General features: G+C 49.7%; 1 protein-coding gene across 12 annotated transcripts in view; it reads left to right on the forward strand.

Moving 5' to 3' along the window:
• The window catches only part of pard3ab (par-3 family cell polarity regulator alpha, b), a 116,326-nt gene that overhangs the window by 83,601 nt on the left and 12,717 nt on the right, over nucleotides 1-20,008 (forward strand). Inside the window, exon 24 of one of the 12 annotated variants that reach the window (XM_078099699.1) lies at nucleotides 11,156-11,178. The exons of the other annotated variants lie outside the window; for them this stretch is intronic. Coding sequence (XP_077955825.1) covers nucleotides 11,156-11,178 — 23 coding nt within the window. The remainder of the gene's footprint in view (nucleotides 1-11,155; nucleotides 11,179-20,008) is intronic. 12 annotated transcript variants of the gene reach the window in all.

The raw sequence follows: 20,008 nt of genomic DNA on the forward strand, positions 1-20,008 counted from the left end.
TTCTTTGAGCCCTTCTGGGTAATTACCACGAGATCATGACTCCGAGTGAAGCGGTCGAAGCCACGAGCTCCATCATATAACATATTACATATTATTATTATATGACACGATCCTCTGGACCCACATTGCACTCAGCAGGATTCGTTTACTCATTTTTACTCCATGGCGCCTTGTTTTTAGAATGTGGAATAAGGTTATTCCTCTTAAAATAGCACAGTTATAAGCTTGTGTATCTTTTTAGGGATTCGGGTTCAGACTTCAATGGCGTTCACATCACAAGGTCTCTATATTTGTCTTTTAGACTCTTTGCTTCTCAGAGAATAACACGGCGACAGAGAGAATAATACAACAGAATAGTTCTACGTGGTGGAACTTAAACACAACACAAAGGAGCCCGACCGATCGGTTAAAGGTCGACACCAGGGTCACTGTAGGCTCGTCCAATCGCTGCAGATTCCTCCGCCACTTCCTGGCCGGAGCGTTCCTGCAGCGCCTCAATGAGAAAACCAGAGTCCCGGGGCTGTGCAACGCACAATCGCCTTTCTTTAACTCGGCGGGACGAGAGGAAACGGGAGAACAAGAAAAAAAACGACCACGCAGCTGCATAAATATCCAGTCGATTTCATTTTTAATTGCGTCTTTGGTTTTTCCTTCAAACACAACGCTGTCAGAGAATTCAATTACACCGCAGAGGTTTAAAAACCAAAACAAGCGAAGAGGCCGCGAGGAGCTTCTGGAGCCTTTGGGGGCGTTTCCTTGTCCTGTGACCCCCGAGGACCCCCGAGGACCCCCGAGCAGCCGGGAGGACGCTTTGCTCGTCGGTTCCCGTCTGTGACGCGCGGTTTGTGTACATGTTTGAGCCTACAGGACGAGACGGGGAATTGATGGTTGTACATGTTTTCACAGGAGCCGTTGTGTGTTTGAAGTTGTGTTTCTGAGCCGCTTTGTTGCGTAGGTGTTGTATCACGTTGGGAACATTCTCCTTTTTTTCCATTTTTTTTCTTCAAGTGTTTCTGTTTTGGCTTCAAACCAAATTGCATAAGCTTCCTGCTGTGACGCTGGCGGCCTTTCTTTGTCCCTCCTCCACCCGCCAAACTAAATATTAGTGTTTTTTTCCCACAATAACAGCCTAAAAATATACATCTTTTCACAGGGTCACTGAGTAAACCGGTAACGTTGTTCCTAAACACCCTGTAAATGAATCAGCTGAATTCACTCCGTAGACCTTCATCGGCCCTGAACTGAAGGGAATCAGCCGCCATTCTTTTGTTTCACTCCAAGCTGCGCGGCGGCGGCGGCGTATGCCGGGGGAAGGCTCCGAGGGATTCGCCGTGATTTGATTCTCGCCCGTTTTTCCCGAGGAGGCCGCGCGCTCTTATTGAATCGGCTCCATTACATTTCATCTCCACCGGGGGAATAGGGGGCCGCGCACAAACACACACACAGACAGCAGACGCCTCGCAGCTCTTCACATGCTGATGAGGTAGTGTGTGCGTGTGTGTGTGTGTGTTTATTTGGCCTTCATGTATGCTGTGTGCACACATTGTTTGATAGTGTGTTTCTGTGCAACGTTTGGATGCAGGTTGCTTTTTTGTTTGTTGACTTCTTTTGTTCAGGTGCTCATGTGTATTTTCTGGAAATGTAGAGGAGTGGGAGTGACATGTCAAAGGTGTGCGTGTGTGTGCGTGTGCGTGTGTGTGTGTGTGTGTGTGTGTGTGTGTGTGTGTGTGTGCGCCACAGATGGATAGCGGCGTGTTTGCAGCTGAACACAATACAAAGCTTGTGCCTTGTGTAATGTTCTGAGGGGATTTCTGTGGATGGGGGGGTCATCCAGAGAGGTGCCACCCCCCCCCCCCCCCCCCCCCCCCCGGGGGGTAAATACAGGCCGTAAGCCACCTGTTGGAAACCCCCCAAAGCCTAATTCTCTGCTGTCTTTTTGAGCTGGTGGCTCGGGAGGAGGAGGAGACCAAAACTGAGCCAAAATTGTTGGACTCGTGTTTAATAGTCTTTCCCCTCAAACTCCACTTCATATTGTGCCGCAGTGGTTCGCATTAACAAACACATTTGTAATCAATCAAATGATCACAGACTGTTTGTCTACTCGCTAATCCCATTGCGGAGACTATTTAAACTCCCTGCAATGCTTCTCCCTTCTTGAATTAATTCCGAAAGTCCCGCCTTTCTGTCGGTGTCGGGTAAACACGCAGCTAATCCAACATTCCCGTCTATTCAGGGCCTCCCGAGGCTTCTGACAAGGAGCCCCAGCTGGGAAGCAAACGCACACAAACACCAAGCAGGAATATCCAAAACTCACACACACACACACACACACACTTTCCAAGTACAAAGATTGAGAGTTTAAAAGCCCGAGAAGCTTCCGGCAGCTTAGACGCCATTTTGCTGGATTATAAATGTTGGGGAGACGCAGTAGGTGCCGCATTGTGCGTCGGGATCAATACACAGGAAGTGTGTCTCACTCCATATCCACCGTAATCCACTTACCAACAGACATCATCTGTGTCGTTGGTTTCCCTCCCGCTCCCGTGTAATCCTACATGTGTCTCTGTCTGTGAGATGATCACCGCGTGATATCGTCATGGTGATGGATTGTTTCCTGATTGGACTCCTTCTCGCAGTGTTCCGGATCGGAGTGAAAGACTTAAGATTGGTTTTCGTTTTTTGAAGCTCTGGGTCTAACAAATCCAATTTTAAAGCCAAGTACATAAAGCAAACTATTGGGCTGGAAAACTGTGTGGGGGGAAAAAAAGGTTGATTTCCCTGCCAGACGAACCTTGAGTTGGAAGAAGTCACAGCTGGGACTTTTCCACTCTTCGCAGCCGTTACCGACCCGAGCACAACACGACAAACGCGGTGCTGGGTCACGTTTCTGTGCGCCGCAGCTGCTCTGCTGATCTGGCTCGCAATGTGCGAGTGGACCAGACAGGACGAGATGTTTGCTCCCACCGCTCGCTGAGCAGAACACGGCGCCTCCCCACCGCTCGGGGGACGTCTGTGCTTCAGGGTCGACTGTCGGCCCGTCTATCCTTTCATGTATCCTTCTATCCTTTCATGTATCCTTCTATCCTTTCATATATCCTTTCATGTATCCTTCTATCCTTCCATCTATCCTTTCATATATCCATCTATCCTTATGTCCTTTCATATGTCCATCTATCCTTCCATCTCACTTTCTATCCTTCCATCTATCCTTTCATGTATCCTTCTATCCTTCCATGTATCTTTCCTTCTATCATTTCATGTATCCTTCTATCCTTCCATCTATCTTTCTATCCTTCTATCCGTCCATCTATCCTTTCATATGTCCTTCCTTCTATCCTTTCATGTATCCTTCTATCCTTCCTTCTATCCGTCCATCTATCCTTTCATATGTCCTTCCTTCTATCCTTCCTTCTATCCGTCCATCTATCCTTTCATATGTCCATCTATCCCTCCTTCTATCCTTTCATATGTCCATCTATCCGTCCATCTATCCTTTCATATGTCCTTCTATCCTTCCATCTATCCTTTCATATGTCCTTCTATCCTTCCATCTATCCTTTCATATGTCCTTCTATCCTTCCTTCTGTCCTTCCATCTATCCTGTCATATGTCCATCTATCCTTCCATCTGTCCATCTATCCTTCCATCTATCCTTTCATATGTCCTTCTATCCTTCCATCTATCCTTTCATATGTCCATCTATCCTTCCATCTATCCTTTCATATGTCCATCTATCCTTCCATCTATCCTGTCATATGTCCATCTATCCTTCCATCTATCCTTTCATATGTCCATCTATCCTTCCATCTATCCTTCCATCTATCCTTCCATCTATCCTTCCATCTATCCTTCCATCTATCCTTTCATATGTCCTTCTATCCTTCCTTCTGTCCTTCCATCTATCCTGTCATATGTCCATCTATCCGTTCATATGTCCATCTATCCTTCCATCTATCCTTTCATATGTCCTTCTATCCTTCCATCTATCCTTTCATATGTCCATCTATCCTTCCATCTATCCTTTCATATGTCCTTCTATCCTTCCATCTATCCTGTCATATGTCCATCTATCCTTCCATCTATCCTTTCATATGTCCTTCTATCCTTCCATCTATCCTTTCATATGTCCTTCTATCTTTCCATCCATCCCATCTCTCTATCTGACACTATTTGAACATTTATGCTCTTTTCTTTCACCCGCTACTCGTATTCATTGGATCCTTCCTAGTTTGTGTCAGCAGTCCGTAACCGGAGCCTCGTCGCTCACATTGGCAGTTCTCTCTCTTGTGGTTTCACGGTTAGCTGATGGGCAGAATACGAAGCGCCCGCAGTGGACGAGGTCGCTCATGTCGCCGCCGTCCGTCCAGCCAAAGATCCACTATGGATATTTAACAATGGCTGACGGCGTCCTTTACTCGGCAGGTCGTATTCGAATGGTCACATGAGTGTAGAGGAGACGGCTTTCTTTCTGAAAAAGTGGAAGAAAGGAAAGTGTAATTCAACATTCTGAAGAACAAACACTAGATTCATTCATTCAGTCATAATCAGTAATATTTGAACAAACAAATTCAAAGCCTGGAAATGAATTAATTCATTTTTTTAATACATCTCCTTTCTTTTCTAGGCCACGAGCCACTGAACCAAGTTATTGGTGTCTCCACTTTCTGCAGATGAATTCGTTTTCATGTTGATACAGAGTAATCCTTGAGCCCCAAAGCGGTTCAATAAATATATATATATATTTTTTTTTTCTTCTTTTCATTAATCATTGATGAAATTAAGGAAAATATTGTTAAATTATCGTTAAATGTGCCAACAGCTGGAGAAGAATTAAGTGCATATTTATGTTTTAATATTAATGTCAGTGATTATGTCTCGTATGGATGTAATGGGTATTCACGCTTGATACGCAGACAACCTGCTGTGATCAAACTACATAATGCCCCCCTGTGGGTCTCAATCAGGCACACTAATCCAAGATTATACTCTGCACGCATGCATTTACATTCCACTGACGATGCCCCACATTAACCCAGATCTCCTTCATGATTTGTCATAAGTTCCCACTTTTTAAACCTTTAACGTGGATCTTTACTGACCTCACTGAGTGGTTCCTTTGGTGCAGCACAGGTTGGACCTAACTTTACTTTTCAATCAAAATGTCCACGAGGTCCCTCCCACAATGCGTTCAATCAGTTTGAAATGTATTTTTAAAGCATGTTTGACTCTTAAATCTGCATTTGAGGACAAGGTCTCCTCCCAAGTGTCCTGGAGAGATGAGAGATGATCTCTCTCTGGGTTTATGTTTCTGGGGTTTCGGCGTATTGAGGAGATCAGACTTCGCTGTGAACGGTCCGCTCCTCCGCTCGCCGTGTCTGACGGGGGCGGCCATTTCCGTTCGGCCCGCAAAGCGCTGCGTCGACGTCGATGCGTGCTTTCGGCGCCAATCTCGTGCGATTGGTCGGTACACTTTCAACGGCAAAATGCACGGATGCAGAATCTCTCTCGTATCGCTGACGGATTCCACAGAACTCTCCTCGTTTTTTGGGACTGTAACTTTATCTGAATCCTTTCCACTTGTGAGTAGTGTGTGTGTGTGTGTGTGTGTGTGTGTGTGCGTTTGTGTGTGTGTGTGTGTGTGTGTGTGTGGTCAGGGACATCTCCACCCAGTATTGACCATGTCTGATGATGTCATCGCCCCTCTTTGGTGCCAGACTGACGGTCCATCTGAAAACTGTGGGCTTTTCTTCAAACGTCGCACTCAGGAAGCGCAAAGTAACACGAGACGCACAACGGCTGAGCGTATTTAACATAACAACAAATAATAATAATATCCACTTGTGATTTGAGCATTTCTTCTGGCAGCAATAATAAGAACACGCAGTATCTCACTGGATCTTTACAAAGAATCTGGAAATCATTTTAACATTCAAACTTTTACCAGAAGCGGACGGATCACTGATGATCTTTCTCCCTTCAGCTCACATCTGGTCATCGACCAAGAAGAAGAACGGATCAGTGTAACATTAGAGCTGTTGTTTTGGTCCCGTCTTTCCTTCCAGATGAAATGGGCCTTATTGACCAACCTGGATTAAGGAGAAATGTCTTTTATTTGGAGTTTGTTTCGAAGTGTCGACAGAATGAATCTAAAAATTCTAATGCGTTGTTTGTGTTGTTTACACGCAAACGGAGAGAATAAAACGCGTTTAGGGGACAGCGGAACTATTTGATGACGCTTTAAAAGCTTCCCGATTCAACCTCGACACCCAGTGGTTCTGTTTGCAGAGCGTTTTATCATGTACCAACACCCCCCCCGCCCCCCCCCGCCTCCCCTTAAGCACACTCTACTCTGAAAAGAGCTCGGCGGCAGCGCGACCATTAACGTCACAAACGTCTGCGTGGAATCCACTTAAAGTATTTAATATTCATCAGATGAAGGAATTTGCCGACATTCCTAATGGCCGCGGCTGTGCCGGCAGTATGTTGCACATTAGTGGAGGATGGGAGGGGGGGGGGGTAATGGCGTGACACATTCTGCTTTACGCCCCGCTGGGGAAGGGATTCAGTCTGTCACAGCGGGGGGTGGTGGGGGAGGTGAGGGGGGGGCGAGGAACTCTTGGGCATTCGGGTTTATGCGCCGGGAGCTCGGCGCGACCTTAAAAGGCAGTCGACCCACATTCGGCGTCTGACGGGAGTCCGTGAGAGTGTTTGACTCCCGTGTTTCATGCATGCGTGCACGTTGGCGAGTCCCCCCCCCCCCCCCCACCAAGAAAAACCTTCTACGCGTAAATTGACTTACTTAATCTACACATGGGATCGAGATGTTGAATCTCTTTTTAAAGAAACTTTTTCCCATCGTGGCGTCACTATGAAATAAATGCATTTAGTGTTTTTCAGCATTAGACGGACGTCTCTGTCGGGCTCCTCTGTGGCTTTCTGCTCTTATCTGATATCCGATAACGAAGATTCAATAACACATCAAACCACTTTGAAACGCTGAGCAATAAATCTATGAATCAGAAAACGGACGAGTACCACAGCAGCCTGCTGGTTCCCATTAACGCCCCCCCGTCCCCCCGTCCCCCCAACCCGCCCGCCTCTAGAGCCTCTTCTCAGTCGGTCAGTCCCTCAGAAACACACCCAACCTGCCCCCCCCATGGCAGAAACACGGCCCTTCAGGGGGTTTATTCTACTACACAGCGTGAGTGGAAGTGGGGCTCTTGGTTGTCAGCGGTGGGAGGCGGCTGAGAGAGCGGTTTGGCGATGCATGTGAGCGGGGGCGTTTGGTGGGGGGGGGGGGGGGGGGAAGAGTCTGTTGAGTTACATCGTGTTGCAACATCCTCCCGATTCATCACGCTCCCGTCCCTCGTCTCCTCGTCCCCACCACACACGTGTTTATGTATTATTCACTTCCTGGTCCCGCCTCCCGCTGTCGGACACGGGTTGTTCCTTGTTTCTGCCGTTTCCTTATTAAGTACCTACAGCACCAAAGGGGGGGGGGGGAAAGTGAAGATGCTCAGACCTCCACGATCTGATATGGACACACACACACACACACACACAGACACACACACACACTCTAGTGGCCCTTCACTTGATGCCACAACCTCCGGACTTGATTAATAGATCAGAGCCTGCAGGGCTCCGTTGGGGGGGTGTTTGTCATCACATGAAATGAAGATGTTTCCGAGGGTCTCCCCCTCGGTGGAGGTTTCAGAGTGGCTGTGATTGTTCCTCTGCTGCTGCAGCTCGTTACCAGAAAACCTCCCCGTTTGCAACGAGACGTGTTGTTACACCACACAGACATGACATCAGAGCCCTCATCTTTAAACCGCCTGTGACACCTCTTGATGGGTGGAAGCGCGTTGGGGCCCGGGGGCCATTAAAGCAATTGAATCCTCCGATTCCGTTTGCTTTTGAAGTGTTGCGAGGAGGCTGATGCTCTCCACACTCGGGCTAATCATTAGGGATAGCAGCTCACACAGGATAGCAGCAAAAGGTGCAGGGAGTGGGGGGGGGGGGCATGTTGTCTGCGTGAGAGATCGTATATGAAATGCTAATCGGCTTCATGGCGGTAAATCATCAACAAATCTGTTTTATCTCAAATTTCTTTTGACCCGTATCTGCCGCTAGAATGTGTTCATTTGCTAATTTAACAACTGCAGCTGCGTGAGTAAATGTTATTGGACGTGTGTGTGTGTGTGTGTGTGTGTGTGTGTGTGTGTGTGTGTGTGTGGGAAATAACAATCTGGCCAATCAGGCTGGAGGAGGGGGGGGGCTGGAGCTTTGTGGAGGTCAAGAGAGGAAGGGGATGGAAGGAAAGGAAGAGTTAAAATAAGGGACGGCTTTGTCTGTAGATGTGAGGAAGTCCGACCTTCTGGTGGCGTTGATCCCTCTGGCAGATACAAACACGCCCTTCATGAGGCGCCGTGAGTGAAACCTCATTTCCTCATGTAAATCCTCCGTTGTGAGGGAGTGTGTCACCCGCTCGCAACCTCGATTTTTTCGCTTTTCCACAAGGCCTCGCGTCCACACGGGTGGGCGTGGCTTCTCTCTGGTAGGCGTGGCTTCTCTCTGGACAAAGAAGTCCACAAGACAACTTAAATTGGATATTTCCTTCCAAAGAAAGAAGGGGATGTTGGCACTGAAGGCCCTCCAGCTGGCAGATGCAGTATTCTGATGTTTTATTGATCCCGCTTATCCAAATCAATACTGAGCTGTCGAACTGTGAGATTTCGGAGAAACCTCCAATCAATTTGGATCCGTCCGTCATCGGCGCAGATCGACTCTGACCTCTGGCGGCTGCGGAGACGCCGAAGAGCAGCACGAGGCGTCGACATGCGTCGACACGTTTGAATTATTCTGCACACTTTATATTTCGCCTCGACTAACTGGTTCCACATGGGCAGGTTTTAAAATGTTGATATTAGTGGTGAACGAGAGGCTGCTGTCGTTATGGTTACGCAACGCTTTCGTCTTCTGTTATAAAACCGAGACGTCCGGTCCTCGTCCCCCCCTCCCCTCTTTGTTCTCCTATAAACTAGAATCTAGTTGCATTATCTTTTCCTGTGCACGTTTAAATACTTGAGGGGGGGCTCCAGCCGTCTCTGTGATGGGTAATTGGGCTCTTAAATCACACACACGGGGCGGGAAATCAATTAGCCCCCCCCATCACCTGATATTTTCAAGACGTCGGGGCCACCACCTCCCCTCGTTCCTCCACATATCCCGTTCCATAACCCGTCCACTCCGGGAAGGTTTGACAAGAGGCAGACGTCTGCGAGCCCTCGACCCCCCCCGCGGCCCCCCTGCAACCACCGGTGTCAAAGCTGCCAGCTCGCGGTCCTGGAAGGAGGACGAGGAGGAGAGCGGTTGTGTCTGTGCTCTCTAAATGTTGTTCTCCGCAGCGCCTCCGGGGGCATTAGTGGGGGAGGGGGGGGATTCAGAGACGCGTTGACAGCTTCTCGCTTTTTTCCATCTGTCTATTTTTTTTAAAGATATTTTCCCTTCCTGCCCCCCCGGCTCAATGATTAACGACACAGTTTGTACTTTGGAGGAGCTGAATAGAGTCCTGCCGTGCTGCTGCTTCCCAGTTGGTTTGTTTTACTCGTGTCTCAGTGGACCAGCTGGATCTATCGACCCCCCCCCCCCCCCCCCCCCCCCCCCTCTCTCCTCAGGCCGGTTAGAACAAATAATGACTAATCAATATGCGCCGGAGTCCCCCGTAAATGTCCTTTTAGCAGCTGATTTACGTCACGTCGACTCACTGCGCTTAGAGCGCGGTCAGTTGAACCAATCGCAGCGAGGCGTCATCGCTCCCGGATGTCGTTTTCCATTGGACGCCATGAGGCGCTTGAGCCGTGCTGCGGTCGGGGGCGGGCTCACGAGGCGGGGGGTGGAGATCCGTATTGATTGGAGGTTTTTTTTTTGTTGCTACCAGCTGATCGTCGCTCACTGTCAGCGTGACGGGAGATGAGTGTTTTTCCTTCGTGGGGGGGGTGAGGGTTCCGTCTCCACCGCTAATGAGATGGGAGGTGTCTTACTCAAGCACATGATGGTCCTAATCAGCCGTTAATCGGCCCGTCACTGGGGAATTGAATAAAACACCATCACATTCTTCCAGAGGCAACGGGAAATCTTCACACAAGTACACACACAACTATTTAGTTTGTAAATAATAAAGTAGCGAATCCTCACTTTTGGGCTTGAATTGATTGCATTTACACACACATCTGTAATCACATATCAGTTTGTAGGGGGGAGGCCAGGGGGGGCAACATGTCTGCAGGGCTGCGTATTACTTCCTGCATATACACATATTCAACGTAAACGATCCGTCCCGCGAGGGGCGACGTCCCCGCTCATTGCGTCGAGGTTGGGGGGAGATGGGGGGGGCTGCGCTGACCTTCCCCTCCCTGCGGATCTGATTTCCGCCGCCGTATTCAGGAAGCAGTGATGACAAGAACAGGAACAATCCCCCCCCCCCCCCCCCTCCGCGTACCGTTTGGGGAAATCAAGCGTTTCCACGGTTACATTCTGTCCTCTATAATCAGCCTGTTGGCGGCGGGGACATGTGGGTACGCTCTAGGTTGCAGATGTTTAGGAGGTTTATTTTGGTCTGGAACTCATCGCTTTGGTCTTTTTGAACCTCAAAGTCCACATTCTTCTTGTGAAAGTATTAGTGGCAGCGACTTGCTGTTGTTGAAGGACAATTATACAGATTTCGCCATAAAAAGCACAAAGAAGCATTAATGTCAGCGTCTCCCGAGATGAAGAAAAGACTTGAACCCCCGCTGGGATTTCCCATATTTCCATCCTTAATGTGTTCCTGTTATTTCTACCTGCTGAGACAAATGTTCCTCTTGCTCACTTCCCTGTATAATTATAGGTCTCTTAGCGACATTTCACATACTTAGTATCACTCAGTGCCGAGTAATCCTCATCAAAAGGAGGCTTAGGCATCTATTTCAAGTGTATTAGCGTCTAATAATCCAGATGTGTTGCATCCAAAAAGACATCGTCTCTGTCCCCGAGTCCTTTCACGAGGGCGCTTGAGTCGGTGTTTGTTCATGGAGAACACGTGTTGGGATGAACTAACCCTTGTATCCTGTCACATCTGCTGGATTTTCACGCTCCGCGGACCTTCAAAACCCAGCGATCGCACGCTCACAGAAGAAGGTACGACCAGCGGCGTTCCCACACTAATAGATAGTTTGTTATTTAGTGCGCTTCCTGCAAACCACATCTGGATCACACCATTTAATTTGCAAATAACGTGGTTTGTCTGGGGGGGGGGGGGCGCAGACCACCGATTTATTCCTCCAATGCAGAGGTTGAAATCTGTGGCTGACTCCGCCCCTCCGACCCGGACGCTCCGCAGACAAACGCTGCATTTGCAAATTGTGCTTCGATCCCGCGACGGCTTGATGGAAATCACAAATAATAAAACCAGTATTTGATTGGAAGTAAATCAACTTCTATTTGTTAGTTTGTGCTTTGAGAAGAAAAACACTAAATGTTTTCCTGAAAGCTTCAGTTTTTCTTTTTTTTCAAGTAGCATACCTACCAGGAAATACCCCCCCCCCCCTCCCATTTATGTCTATGTACATGTATAGATATTTCTACAAACACTGGGCGATATATGCACCATATCCTATGGTTGTTTTTAGATAGTAGTTTAGATATAATAAATAATACACTGATAGAATTATAGATTGTTGCTATATGGATTTATCGCCCAGCTCTAGTATGTAAGTGTGTACGCAGAGATGTAAAATAATATGTTGTGTCCCCCGAGGGTACGAGGAGCTGATGAGATGGAGATGCTTCATACATGCAGATACTGCTGGTGGTTGAGCTTTGTTCCACGATGACTCTGCTAACCGTCTTACGGCGTGACGTAACGGCAGCAAAGAGGGGAGGGGGCTGGGGGGGGGGGGAGAACTCAGGGCTCCCGCCCGGTGTCCCGCCCGGCCACTTGAGATGAAGCGGCGCCACACACACGGCTCCCGCTGCTGATGGTGAAAGGGCCTTTTCAGAGAGGCGCTCTGAAGCTCAGCCTCCCCTCCCAATACCCTTAATGCCTTATTTATGGGCGCCCCCCCCCCACCGTGAGCCGGTGTGGCCGGCTTCACAGCTGGCCGCAGGAACAGCTGGCCGCAGGACCTCCAGGGAACATCGGCTTCGTAGCGCCCCCGCCCCCCCCCCCATCCACTGCGATCCCTTTGAAAGGGTCTTCTGAGGTCCCTTCCTCTTCCTTCTTCCTTCATCCCTTATCGCTTCTCTCCTCCTCTAATCTATAAATAGCTCCTCTCATCCATCCCGGACTTGCCTCCATCTTCCCATAACTTCTCTCTCCGGGTTAAATGAAAAATGATCAGAATTATATATATATATATAATATTCCGCAGTGGAAAGACACGCCATCTATCCAGCGCCTCTCAGAAAGGCAACGTCCACCGGCTGAATAATTCAACGCCTGCATTCAGCCCCTTTCAAACTTTTGAAGTTTAGATTAAAGAAGTTATCGGATTCCACTCAAAATACGGGGGAAAAAAACCCCAGAAGTTTTGATCCACTTGTTCATGTGCCCGGACCGCGTGTAAAATGTATGACATGTCTGATGTTCCTGCACGTATCTGCACATCTCTGCACCCCGTCCGTCCGTCTGTCTATCTGCATGTTTGTCCGCCTGGTGTCAGAATGCTGCTTCGGTGAAACGTGAATGCATGAATGCACGAAGGGGAACGTTTCACACTCTGCTGCTCGTCCTGCATCCTTCCCGCTTTCCAAGCCGCTCTGTAGAATAAACAGGTCACATAGAAACAATTCAAAACGTCTGCTTCTCTTGTTTCATTTTCTCCTCTTATCTCGTCTCCCTTTGACTCCCCCGCGATCTCACCTCCTTTGTCCCCCCCCCCCCCCTTCCCTCTGCCTCCTCCCTCAGCCTTCTCGCTTGGCCTGTGTCCTCTTCCTTCCTTCACTGTGTCACTCCTTTATCTGCCACCCTCAACCTAACACCCCCACCCCCCTCCTCCTCCTCCATCCTCTCCACCAGTCCTCCCATCCAGGGATCTTGACAGCGTTCCCTAGACAACCAGCAGACCCCCGCAGGGATCTGAACCGCGGAGAACCGCGTGACGGCTACACGACAAAAGCTGCGTGACGCCCTTTGAGTTCTCCGTTGGCGTTGGGGGGGGGGGGGGGGGGGGGGGCTTTGATGGGCTGCACTTTTTAGAGCCTTTTAAAGTGGGTGCGCGTGTGTCAATCCGTTGCGTCAGTCGCAGCAGGGGAACACTGGGGGTCTACGAAGAGGTCTGAGGAGGTCTTTCTGTATTGTTGCATAGACGCGGCTCCACCTGAACCATAATCTGCTCCAACGGCCGCGTTGCTTTTTCCTTTTTTATGCATTTCAACAGCCCACAAAAAACACATTAATCACAACACAAGCTTCTTCATTGTCGTTGTTTCTTTTTCGACTAGCGGCGCAGAGATGTTGATACAACATCAGGAATGAAACGATAAATCTTACTGTTTAATACATTCTAGAATAAATATTCATTATTCAAATGTTTTATTTCCCTACGGAACAATAGTCAATATTCTCTTCATGAATAGAAAATGTTGAGCGGGAGGCATCACATCCACATGCAGATGTGCGCACACAGTGTAGTTCACACTTCTAACAGGCTGTTCTCTGGTACACACACACACACACACACACAGACCCGTGTGAACCTCCGTCAGGAGACGGCTGTAACCACGGATACGTAGTTTGGAGATGTTTTGACAGCAGTCTGGGATCTTTGTCTGCCAGGAAGCAGACTGTGTCTGAGGGGGGGGGGGGGGGTCCTTAGTCAGCTGGTCCTGGGGGGGTCCACTGCATCACCTGACCACTATAGAGTGTGGCCCTTTTTATTGATCATGTGTCCAATGATCTCGTCCTCAGCTCGCAGATTGTTTTCACAATCCAGTGTTTGTCTCTAAAATGTGTAAAAATAGCGTCAGCTGCTCGTTACAAAGAAAAGCATCTAACACGTCTTCAAAATTGACCCGCAAGGGATGATCGATAACCAAAGTGGTTGCTCATTCATTTTTCCTTTTGTCCAACTGACGGATTAACAAATGTAATTGTAGCAGTTCCATCAACATCCCTAAAGGTTATTTAGGATTGTGCGCGTTTCTCGTCTTAAAGAAAAACACAAAACCCTCTGCAGCAACATCAAAAAAACACATGCCGGTTATTCACTGTCGACCCAAGACACACGCACCGAGCTACACGCACCGAGCTACACGCACACGGAGCTACACGCACCGAGCTACACGCACACGGAGCTACACGCACCGAGCTACACGCACACGGAGCTACACGCACCGAGCTACACGCACACGAGCTACGCGCACACGAGCTACGCGCACCGAGCTACGCGCACCGAGCTACGCGCACACGAGCTACGCGCACACCGAGCTACACGCACACCGAGCTACACGCACACCGAGCTACACGCACACCGAGCTACACGTACACGAGCTACACGCACACCGAGCTACACGCACACCGAGCTACACACACTGGTGGAGAACAATGGTGACAAACAGTGACTTTGTAATCCAGAAGTAATTTGCCCCTGAATCACAATCACCGAACCCACAGAACTTCCACCTGTGGACGGTCTCGGGGGGGGAGGGAAGGGGGACACAATCGGGAATGCAGGGCGCATTGAGGTGAAAGCCAGGAAGTGTGTGTGTGTGTGTGTGTGTGTGTGGGGGGGGGGGGGGTTGAGGTGGGAGGAGGAAGCGTCTGCACCCTCCTGGTGCTGTGGGTGTTTCATGGTTGGCCTCCTTTGAAACGTCTGTGTCCTCGGCTGCAGCTGGTTCGGTCAAACGACTCCAACATCTGTCCAACCAGAAGTTAGTGTTTGAAGGGGGGGGGGTCGCTGTGCAGGCTGATTTGTTTAAATCACTCTTTGATGCCTTCAGGGGTCAAATCCCCCCCCCGCCCCCCCATCCATGAATGACATCCCCACGCTGGCAGCAGCACCGTCCAGGAAGACCGTCCTTTAAAGACGACGCCAACAGAGGAATTTTTTTTTGTGCTTATTGTTCTATTTTTTAAAGGAGCTGCGTTTGCTGCGGGTCATTTGCTTTTGCTTTGTGCGTTTCTGCATGAAGTTGTTTTTGGTGGCCTGGAAAGCCCGTCGTTGCCTCCCCAAAGCTACTGTACATTGAATATTTCATGAAGCCAGTCCCAGATTTTAATGAGAGCTCGCTGAACCCGAGCTGCTCTTCAGCGGCGCTCCCGGGAGCAAGTCTTTGTTTTTTGTATTTAACTATTGGGAATGTGTCGATTCGGTAACAAATGTGGAGTACACACGGGAGTCACAAAAAGGTTTCACATCTTTTGTCAGAAGCAAAAAGACCAACATGCATAGCGGCCCCGTGTCTTGTGACGTGTCTTCTGTCTGCAGCTCTCGTTCGTTGAGATCGTGGATCTCGCCAAACGCCAGCTTCTGTCTCGGCTTCATTACCATGGCGATCATACATCAGACACTCGCTTCCCTCGCAAAATTGCCTCCTGTCACAAGATGCCGCCGCTCTTATTTTGCAGCCCAGAATGCCCCCCCCCCACCCCCCGCCTCCTGATGATAATGCCCCCTAATGTGACTGAGATTATGATTTATCCGATGCTGCTGATGCTTCCGTCGGCCTCTCTGCAGCTCTCTAAAAATTTGGAACCATTACAAGTGAGACGTCCATCAGTCACCCCCCCCCCCCCCCCAGTCACTATAACAGAATAAGAGAGAGCGCCACGTGAGCCTGGACCACGTCGCCGTCCCCAGTTCAATGTCCCCCACCCCCCTCGTCTCAACACAGCCAATGATCCGCCGGCGCTGGAGAGACTCAAACATTCACTCAGCTGGCTGTGGAATTCTTATCTAGCCTGATTCCCTCCAGCGAGAACGACAGCATGGCTGCCATCTCGCTGCCCCCCCCCCCTCCCTGCCTTTAACGGGTGATCCAGTCCTCTGTCACGATGACTCCTGTGAATAACGTGTCTCTCCGTCCTGCCGCCTCCTCGCTGTGCAGGCTGCTCTGTGTAATTCCCCCTTTGATGCATTCAGGGGTAAATCTGTTTTTCTGGGGCTTCTGACTTCGTGGATTTCATACGTCCAATAGTTTCCAAGTCGTCATTAATCATTACAGTTAATTTTCCCCCCTTTTCTCGTGCTTCTTGGATCTGATGGTTTTGGATTGCAGGACATTCCTCTCCGGTCCTTTTGGCATCGAGTGTCATCTCTGAGGAAGCTGTGCTGCGGGTTTGTAGGTAGATGATTCTCTCCCCTGATATTTATCCATCTATATTCTACTAATTGTACAAGTGCTGAGACTACTCATTGAACTGAGACTCATTGGTGACGACGTGTTTAATAAGTTCCCTCCCGACTAAAAGCAGTCTGAAAGGTGAACTGTGCCAGCACGAAAAGTTGTTTAAAAGTTTCTGATTCTGAGTTTTTATTCATGAGCCTGAAGAAGTCCGGCCGTGTTATCTATGTTTAGTTTAGTTGAAACCTCACGGAAAAAATGGTGCTCTTCACTGCCTCCCTAATCCACCGCTGATAAGACTGCAGTCACCACGCCGGCGCCAGAGCGCTCCGCTCTCCTCCTCGCACTTTCACCTCCGACTCGGGGTCCTCGAAGTCTGCCGTCATTCGCACAACCTGCAGGAAAACGCAGCTCTTGTGGGCCGGAACCAGTTTTCACTTCCCTGCAGAGTTGTTAAAGCACCACTACTGAGTCAATGGGCCAGAAGAGCCCACTCTGCGGCCGCGTTGACACGGAAAGGAATAATTAGTGGGGAGCAACGGCGGCTGCCGTGGAGCCATTGACTCAGGAGACCCCCGTCTCCTAACCTCGTTGCCTGGTTACGGTCTGCCCGGTGACCAAATGTGCAGAATCATCTCAGTACGCCATGAATCATACAAACATATACGTATATATATATATGTGTGTGTGTGTGTGTGTGTGTGTGTGTGTATATATCTAGATATAGATATCAAGTGGCCTGTGCGCTTTAGTTGTGGTTTGTTGGATAACGACATGTTGAAGACTTATTACAATAAGTGGCTTGTCTGGCAGCGCAGGTCTGTCCAGGTCTGACTGGACTGGTGTGATGGAGGAGGTCCGCTGCTAAGGGACCGGGGGGGGGGGGGGGATGAGGCAGGTTGGGACGGACACGGAGTGTGTGTTTGTGTGAGATGAGCAGAGGGACGGACGTGAATTGAAGGCTGAAGGAGCGTTGTGTTGATTATGCGCCTGGTGTACGTGCATGGTGCATGGTTTTATTACACTTTAGTCCCCCCCCCACATCCCCCCCCGGTCCCTTCATTACGCCTCCTTTCACTGAGGAGACCATCTGTCTGCCACTGACGGATGAGAGTGGACACCGTTTTGTCAGCGTGGCATCAACCCGCCACCGTGATGGCACCTGAGATTGTGAGTCAGCGTCAACGCGAATGGAATCAGACGTTCGATTACTTATTCAGCATCTCAAAGTGAGGAAGGGGGAGGCAGCTGGAGGTGAGCGGGTGACACGGGGAGGAAAAGACCGTAAGTGAGGAATAGTCCGACTGAGAAGGGCGAGTAGCTCAAATCGAACTGCATGACTGGGGTGTCACGTGTCTCCATGCCCCCCCCCCCCCCCATGTGAGAAGAGGAGGTTGTCTGTCGGTAGGTCAAAGTCATCCACCTGCGACGTCCTACCAGAGGACAGAAGACCACTTTCCCAACCACCAGAGATGGATTCGGTTTAAATAATTGAACCAGCAACCCTCGCAGTTCCCAACTAAGTGGCCTCCGTGGCTAACCACGTTAGCGTAGCGGCGGGTCACGACCGTGGAACGAGTAACGCTGATGTTGTCAGAACATCGCTTACTCGCACTGATATATTTTCTGTTTTTCCGCAGTACATCTGAGCCCAAAGTGCAGATTAGACCCGACCCGACGTTCGATCCCAGAATGCATCAGAACAAACCCACGGGAAGCGTCTGTGATGAAAAAGGAGATCGGAGCTCCTGCAAAATGCCCCTGCAGATATTAGTGATTTATTCACACGCAATCTGGCGTGGATTTGAGTGATGCAACTTAAAGGGCCCACGTAGGACCACTCCCTGATGCGTGGGGATCGCGGCGCCATTTGTTTGATGTAATCGAGCTCGCCGGCATCGATTCGCTGATGAAAGGGTCCATGAATTAAAAAGGAGGCCGTGCCTCTCCATTAGCTCCCCCCTCTCCCTCCCTCTCCCCCCGATGCTGCCGCCTGCTAGGAGATGGAAGACCAGTCAATCACGCGTTAAGCCCGCCTGCGTGTGTGTGTGTCCATTAATATCAGTCAAACACCATATTACCATCTGAGACATGTCGACCAGCAGCGCCCCCTGGAAAAATGGAGACGCCCCATAAAAGCAGAAAAGGCCATCAAAGTCGTTTTAATCGCCGTTCCGTGTCCGGGGTCCAGTGTCCCGGTCGGCTGGGCGCCGCGTCGACACCCGGCGGGATTGTCCGAGGCTCAGAACGAAGGCTACCGCGACCTGCAGAGCGGAATCCGGTCTCTTTCTGTGGTGCCTCCGTGAAAACAAAAAGAATTATTTCATTGCAAAACAATGCAAATCCCTCCTGCGCTGGAGGCCTCGAGGCGCCAGCCCGCGTTTCACAAACGCAGACGATTTCTTGGACTCGACCTCTTTCTGGGTTCACATCCACCGTTGAACAAGCAGGAAACTTCCTTTCGCGGTGACTCATCGCGCGTTAGCGCACACGGATCCTGACTCATGAAGTCGTATCGTGATGCGTTCAGGGCCGCCCACGTCTCTCTGCAGAGGCTTTGCCTGCTCTCCTTCTTCTTTAGCTCCTGGTGAACACACGCCGCTCAGATGGCGTCCGCTTCAGGCACCGGGGGGGTCATTAGCCTCCTTACTACCCCGTCAACACAAGCTCTTATGGAGCGGTTAGCGGCGAGCGTGATGCGTGTTTGTTTTGTCGCTTATTCAAAGGGGCTGATTGGCCCAACGAGATGTGCTAATGGGTCACGGACAGCGGAGAGTCATCTAATTGCTTCGTTTTCTGCAGATCAATTTTTGTCTACCGGCGTTTGTGGGTTAAGCCTGTAATCCAGACTAAAAGCAAGATGGCTTTAATAAGAGCCTAAACGGCCTCGGACACATCAGACGGGGGCCTCTTGGCCCCCGCTAATCTCTCCGCTGCATCACCAGACGCATCGGATGAGGCTGTGAGTGGTCACGCATCGGAGCTTATCCTTCCGTGACCCTCCAAAGGAACACGCCTGTTCGGCGCCAACCAGCGTCTCGGAGATCATGCGGCATCGGCAAAGGGACACAGCTGCAAATTCATTGTTCTCCTTTGTTGTGCATCAAGCACAAACATCTGATTAAACGGCAAATAAACCGGCGATGTGTTGAAACGACACTTTTTCAAAAGGAGCCAAATACAGTTTTTCTACATGTGGCCTTTGTGATGCTCCACAAGTCTCCTTTGCCTGAACACAACTCAAGCTTTTTACACAGTCAGCTGAGACTCCAGCACGTTAATAAGTAAAGTTGTAAAACGGCAAATAGAGGAACTAAAGTGTTTCTTTGGCCGTTGTTTCCAAACATTAATGCACATTTTAAATAGATTTTGGTAGTTTAGCTCCACAGTTCTACACTTGGCTCCTCCGTCCTCATTGAATCAAGATGCTGACCGTTTATTGCTTGTGAAGACAACTGCATGTCGAGGCCCGTATGCCACCTTTTTTATATACAGTTTCTCCATCTTTCTTCACACATACAGAACAACTGTTGCAAAATGGACTCGAGCAGTTTTGGGATGCACATCGTCACTGAGTGTCCCCTGTGCACGTCGACATGGACCCCGGATCACTGAGCGATTGCTGGGCCGCTCCGTCGCGCGGGGAGATAAAAGACGCATTCACGCCGCAGATGGAGCGTTAGCC

The sequence above is a fragment of the Gasterosteus aculeatus genome, chromosome 3, assembly GCF_964276395.1.
Source record: "Gasterosteus aculeatus chromosome 3, fGasAcu3.hap1.1, whole genome shotgun sequence".
In the NCBI taxonomy this organism is placed as follows: Eukaryota; Metazoa; Chordata; class Actinopteri; order Perciformes; family Gasterosteidae; genus Gasterosteus; species Gasterosteus aculeatus.